This window comes from Limulus polyphemus, unplaced genomic scaffold, assembly GCF_000517525.1.
Source record: "Limulus polyphemus unplaced genomic scaffold, Limulus_polyphemus-2.1.2 Scaffold1457, whole genome shotgun sequence".
Taxonomy (NCBI): Eukaryota; Metazoa; Arthropoda; class Merostomata; order Xiphosura; family Limulidae; genus Limulus; species Limulus polyphemus.
In genome coordinates, this window is record NW_013667067.1 from 250,210 (window position 1) to 257,618 (window position 7,409).

Here is a 7,409-nt window from a genome sequence, read left to right on the forward strand (position 1 = left end):
CATCATCAATAAGAATGGAGACTATTTCATTTAATATATGTTTTGTTTTGATTTTCAAGTTGTTTGGGTTTTTCATCTAAAAAAAAGCGAGATTAATTTCTTGGCGACCTAATACAAAGTGTTTTATCTCTCTTCTTCAAGACAGTAAGGTTAGACATTCAGTTAAATTTTGATACATTTTTTACCGTCCCTATTCTTACCTGTAAGAAATTAGTTCACCTGAAATTAACACAATACCAATTAAATACACTAAACGAGAAATTATAGAAAAGGTTATTTTAATCTCAAGCAAAAATATTAAAGATTGGAAGTCTCGAGATTTTTTGAAATTTTCGAAATAACTCAAGCAGGAACAGTAAGAGACTAGAAGCCATAAAATTATTGTAAGTAGTTAATCATAAATTCAAGCTTACTAAGTCGTTTTCTTAGAATAATATCAAAACTGCTTATTAATACAGTAGATAATAAGAATTCTGTTTGAATTACAGGTAACTTTTCAGTATTTCGGTTAGTTTTTACGTAATTACTTCAGTACATAAATCCTTTACGTAATATTTTATTTATTACAAACTTAGGTCATTTGATGTATAGGTGTATAAATGTTATGTCGTAGAATATGTATTTGAAAAATATATAACGTAGGTGAATATAAAAGAAGACAGACAAGGAAGCGTTCGTTGCTTTTACGTTATATTATATCTTACGTTAGGTAACAGAAAAACTGGTAAACTCACTTTGATCCCCGAAGAGCAGCCAACCAAAGAATAAAATTCACTGCATTTCTGACCCCATCAATAATAACGTCAATTGTCACTGGAAATGCAAATGAGAACATTCTTACACGAACTTCTCGGACAACGTATAACGCTTTTCTAATGCTTCATTATAAAAAAGGCAAAGTAAACAGAAACTATGAAAGTAGGTGGGGTATAATGATTGCTCGACATTAAACGTCTGGTTATTTCATCGACTCACTAGTCACTCAGTATCAAAGAAAAAAGACACTTGGGTATTCATCTGAAGTCTGTTAGAATTTTGAGAAAGGAATACTTACCCTCTGGGGCAAGATTGTAGCCAACCGTAATACAGATTATCCCACAATGGTGCAGGGGAGAAACATAGACACTGGAATCTTCTCGACTGTAAAAACCAGCGGTACACGTACAAAGTATTTGTATGTGTTAAGCAACAAGCCATAAACAGTACAACATGGTCTATAGTTGTTTTTATTTTGTAGATATTGAATTTTAGACCAGACTGAAAAAATAATGAAAGTTTTTATGACCGCTGTTAATAATTTAAATAGTTCGTTTCAAACTAGTTCATTTAATTTTAAATTGAATGATTTATTAGACAAAAATAAACATTTACGATATCATTACAGTTTTTCAGCATGTACTTAGGAAAACTTTATGCTACTGGATAGATAAAATCTTGCTTAACTAATAATTTTCAGTGAAAATGAAAAGTATTTTTTAATTTGTTGTATTTCGCGCAAAGCTACTCGAGGGCTATCTGCGCTAACCGTCCCCAATATATACTGGAGGAAAAGCAGTTAGTCAACACTAACCATCTCGAACTCTTTGGCATTCCGTTATCAAAGAATGGTGGGATTGACTGTCACATTATAATGCCTCCATGGCTGAAAGGACAAGCATCTTAGGAGACAAAATTTGACCATGCAACTCCTAGATTGCAAATCGAGTGCCAGGTCTTCCACTATTGTTAAAGGTGTATGTTCTGTTATACAATGAGCTACCTGCCCTGTGGCCACCCCGATTTTTAGCCGCAGCATAGAGGCTCATAGAATGACTCCGAGTTTGTTTGTCTTTTATATCAAGTGCAAACTTTTAGCTCAGGGCTTCGTCATCTCTTGACCGATTTGAGATCTAATTATAGTTTTGGACTCAGGAGGTCAAACCCTTTTGATTGGCATATTTGACCACGTCCAAAGTAACGCAGATTAATTTACTTTAATCCTGTTTTAAAAAAATTCAATTTGAGGGTAGGCTGGTAGAGATCCTGATGAATAATAAAATCGAATCGGGTATAAACGCGCCCCAAGCTTGGTATTGCTTGCGCACCAAAATATAACTAATAAAAAGGAAAAGAACGGTGTCATGGATAAATTTACTCTACTCCTACCTAAAAGAATTTCAAATGCCGCAGCTATTGAGGATTTCCTCATGCTAATATTATAAACTCTCGGCTTATAGCTGAACCACCAGTGGATTCTAAGTGTATGATTTAATATTAATAAATAAATAAAATTAATAAACATAGTTAAGCCATGATCGCTGCGCTAAACAGTTTATTACCCCAACAGAACTTTCAGCGGTAAAACATTAATCTTTGACATCTATCTAGCCATGCTTCGCACAGTATACTAGCGAATCAAATCGTCAAGCCCCCCAGTGGCACAGCGGTATGTCTGCGGACTTACAACGCTAGAATCCGGGTTTCGATACCCGTGGTGGGTAGAGCACAGATAGCCCATTGTGTAGCTTTGTGCTTAATTACAAACAAACAAACAAATCGTCAAAACATCATTTTGTTTTCATTAACAATCTCTTCTGATGGAATAAAAAGGAGAGGTAAATTATAATTAAGAGTCCACCTAATGGCGCAAATAAAAATAGCAATAATTTAAAAGTATGCTTAACTTTTTGAGGTCGCCAAAATATATAAATAAAACAGTAGTTAAGTAACATTTAAATACAAAACTTATATTCGTGGTGTCTAATAGAACCAATCATCGCGTTGTATTTCATAAAACATTAGGTTAAAACAAATTTGTGTTTGTACTGTACTGATATATTTATAACTAATTTCTATATCTGAAACAGGATGGGCATAAAGTAGGAATTACATAATAATTATTAGATACATTGAAATAACTGCTCATTATTTAAAGCTAAAAAAAAAATATCTCCAGTTTATTGTGATTTTCATCTACTCAATCTACAGGTCGCTAGTGCGAATCCTCAACTGAAAACCCTCTCTATCACTTCAAAAGTAGAAAAGGCTAGTGTAGTTCTGCGCGAAATTCAACAAATAAACAAACATACACAACACTAGGGATCTGGCAAATACTAAAACAATATTTCACATAAAAAAAATTAGTTATTACAAGAAAATCAAAACACCGAATGGTTAGTTTTTAATTTAATTTTCCAGATTTTTAGGGAACTCGAGAAAGTTATGTTATTTCACGAACCATTAAACGAGAGTAAACATTTATGGTGTTCACCTTATTCACGTATTGGATAATATTTATTTTAAACAACTATTTGTTTGAAGAAGAAAGAAAACATTTCTCCAGAAGATTACAAAATTAACGCACGCGATTAAAAAAAAATAAATAACATTTAATTAATTTTACTCGGCCTTATCCAAAACCATAACTGCAAAACCATAAAAAAATATTTCTATCTTTAGACTCATTGTTTGGCAAAACTTTTTATTATAACTTACCTACCAATCACCCAATAACCTCCGTGTAGGAAAACAAATATTGGAGCTTCTGGAAGTGTGAAAAAAAAATAATGAGAGAAGCCTACACAAACACCTCAATAGTATATCAGACTACCCATTTGTATTAGAAATGCTCTTAAAGATATACTAGTCTCAAGGTGTTCAGGGCTACATTCTATGTCGTGATTTGGTATGATAATATTTTTTTTTTATGTCTATCAGTTTAGAACATCTTATTTTTATTAAATTTAGCAGCATTTTTTTTTTGTTTGTTATCACTAATTTTCTGTGTATGTAATTTAAATAATTAACCTTAACTATTTTTTATTACTATCCAGATTTCTATCAACATTTTCATGAGAGGTGTTGAATAACTGATCTATTTTTGTTTATACCCCCTCTGTGAGGGAGTGTTCACTTATTAAAACTACAACTATAAAAATAGGATATACCTTCTATTTTTCACGCGTCATTATTTACAGAAATTCTGTAATAGCCTAAAACGGACAAACAAAGCATAGAATTATGTTGTTGTCTTTTTCACAGTTAAGGAAACATTAAATTTTATACAGAAGAGCAAATAGACAGGTAGATAAATAGTCAGAAATGTGTAAGTATAATAACATATTTAAAGACACTAACCTAATGGGAGATTATGTAAACCAAATACATCCATCTTCTCCCTCAATCTTGGTCCATAACGTATATCCAATTTGCAGTCAATTTCTTTCTTAACTTTTCGGCTCTCTAAGAAAAAACAATTTCCAGCTTCAGTATTGTTAAAGGAAACTACAGCACTTAATAATGACCAGCCTCAGCTATTAAATAAAGATGAATTTCACACTATTTTCTAAAATTACCTGGACTATTTTTTAAAAAATCTTTTAATAAATGCTTAGTAAACATTTTCGTACATTTTTTCAATAGTGAAAAACTAAAGGTGGAATGTGCCTGAAGCAAACACATAGCCTTAAAATCCTGCGAAATTGCTTATTTTTCTAATATGTGTAAAAACTAAAGTGATACATTTGCGATATTCCATTAAACTACATTCTGATATTCTCAGTTTATTATCAAAAGTTTTATATATATATATATATATATATGTACACCTAATATTTCTGAAAACCTTATTTGACAATAAGAAATATAAAATGGTTACAGTTATATCTATCATACCATTGGCAATGCAGCTGAAATAGTTATTTATGATGTCATCTGGCGTAAACCTCTTGGACCACCTACTACAGGAGTACTGATGTTCGAGATCCTACAAAGATGAAAATTTAAACTCATTTTGCAGATCAGTATCCTATTGCCTAGAACATTACCGAGTTAAATTTCATAATGGCTTTACTAAGTTGAATTGTGTACCCATTTTGCACGGTCGACATGTTTAGCGAAAAATCTTTTTTTTTTTTTTTACAGAACTATTTCGACTATTAATCTAAAATCACTCCATAAGCCTGTTCAGAACACACCCTCATCCGCAAAATAAAGATTGTTGCTGGGACTAATCTAAAACACCAATGAAACAAAGCTTAGTATTCCTCCTGGTAACATTAACAATATAATATAAAATTATCTTAAGTTAACGAAGGTTCCTGAATAAAGCATTCAAAAGCTTACAACTACAACTGAACGTTTTTTTTTCATGAGAAAAATGGCTGAAGATACTGAGTCATTACAATTCTATTAGACTACATACTCGCCAAGGTCTCCCACTCCAGCTAAAGTGGTTTTATGTCTTTAGTTTTATTAAACATGGTCCTGGAAACTAGCACACACATACATTAGAGTGTTTGTGGAAAGTTTGAAAATATTTTTTTAAAGATTTACCCCACACAGAAGTGGTTACACTGGAAATTACAATGTCGGGTAATAGTGAGTAACGAAGGCCATCAGAATAAACACGATCTACAACAGAGAAATAGTTTAAAAAGCAGCACAACACCTGAAACACTGTTCACATAAGTGAGGTTAATCTTGAATACATAAAAGATAAATAAAAAATTGGGAATTTAAAAACCTGCAAATAGGGATCGTAAAAAAGTAAGCAAACAAAGGTGGAGATATTGTAGACATGATAATAATAATAAGGGATAATAATAGGGATTGCAAGGAATTGCACAAAACTTTAATAGAATGTTCGGGCAAAAAGCACCGTGAATAGTAAAGATTCAGTTCAAACAACTCTTTAAAACCTTTACTATGGGCTGCTAAGCCTATGCATATATAAAAATGCACAGAAAATCACGCATGTTACACTTACAAGAAAAAGAAAATCCGCTTAAAATAAATAACAAAATTGGAAATTTAAAAACTTGCAAATAGAAATTGTAAAAGAAGTAAGCAAACAAGGTTGAAGAAACTGTATACATTATTTACTCAAACTACAAACCCCTACTTTGGCTCCATGCTGTTACCTAGAATTATATTTGGTGGAGTTAAAATAGGTATTTATAGTTTGAGTGAATAATGTCTATAGTATCTCTAGTTCCCCGTTGAGACAATGGTAAGTCTACTGATTTACAACGCCAAAATCAGGGGTTAGATTCTCCTCGATGGACACAGCAGATAGCCCGATGTGGCTTTGCTATAAGATAAACAGCATCGCCAGCCTTGTTTGCTTACTTTTTTGTACGATCCCTATTTGGTAAGTTTTTAAGTTACCAATTTTCATTTATCTTGTTATCATAACGTAGGAACATTTAAAATGAAGCACAAATATGTAATTACATTATTAAACACCGGACATTGCAAATCAACATTTATACTAGTTTTGTTTTGAATTTAGTTCATAACATAGAATATATATATATATATATATAAAGAGGGTGTTTTGTTTTGGTATTCATAGAAGTTTATAGATGTTTACCAATCAACTACAATTAAATTTAAAAGGGCACATAACTATTTGTTTTGAGTGCAAAGCTATACAATGGTGAATTGTTGCTGGTTCCCGTAAAGGACAATAGTTTGGGTAAAGACAAAAATAAATGATTAATAAAGTTATCAATAAAAGGAAAGGCAGGCCATGAAAAGTAATATAAAATGGTGGTAATCCAACAGTTTATCTCAGAAATTTCCACAATAAGTTTCATCAAAACTCAGAGGTGATCACAATCTAACACTTTATCACCATAGAGTAAACTACGTTAGCTTTAGGCCTCACGCCCTCCAATGGCACAGCGATATGTCTGCGCACTTACATATCTAAAAACCTGGTTTCGATACCCGTAGCGGGCAGAACGCAGATAGTCCTTTGTGTAGCTTTGTGCATAACCACAATCAACCAACTGGTCAGGTCTCAATGGTAGTTAGAACAATACTTGTAACTTGTAACAGATAGTCCTTTGTGTAGCTTTGTGCATAACCACAATCAACCAACTGGTAAGGTCTCACCGGTAGTTAGAACAATACTTGTAACTTCCACTATGTTGCCAGACAACTACACGCGATCACTAGCATAAATAACCAAGAAAAACTATCTGTGAATTTATGAAAAACAACTTGAATATATCTGATATATTTTTTTACTTGTTATGGAAAGGTGAAATTGTTAACTACCAATACTTGCAAACACTTCAATCTGAATATTGTATCTTTGCTTTACAAAACGTAGAATGAAACTTCATCTAAATATGTTGTTTGAGATAGGCATGTTCAACAAACTATATTCACGAGATAAGCAATAGGGGTAGGTATTAAAGTTAAAACTCTCCTAGCTATTTCAGATACTGCAGTTAAAAATAGTATTGTGTAATATTTGATAACTATACAATTTACTTATACTTCTTGTTGTTACGTCTCCGTTCGTTAATTAACTTTCCGTAACTTCGTTCCGACGAAACTTTAGCGACACAAGTCCTTACTTAATAAAACTGGTTTATTCTTTCCGAATACAACTTTACGATACACTTATTTTCAACTGT

The 7,409-nt window shown here is 32.2% G+C and overlaps 1 protein-coding gene across 4 annotated transcripts in view; it reads right to left on the reverse strand.

Moving 5' to 3' along the window:
• LOC111086817 (kynurenine formamidase-like) overlaps positions 1-7,409 on the reverse strand; it is a 22,473-nt gene that overhangs the window by 11,746 nt on the left and 3,318 nt on the right. For all 4 annotated transcript variants that reach the window (XM_022391247.1, XM_022391245.1, XM_022391246.1 and 1 more), the window contains exons 2-6: positions 4,654-4,744; positions 4,117-4,221; positions 3,475-3,523; positions 1,055-1,140; positions 735-813 (exon numbers count right to left, since the gene is read on the reverse strand). In XM_022391247.1, the coding sequence (XP_022246955.1) occupies positions 735-813; positions 1,055-1,140; positions 3,475-3,523; positions 4,117-4,221; positions 4,654-4,744 (410 nt within the window). The remainder of the gene's footprint in view (positions 1-734; positions 814-1,054; positions 1,141-3,474; positions 3,524-4,116; positions 4,222-4,653; positions 4,745-7,409) is intronic.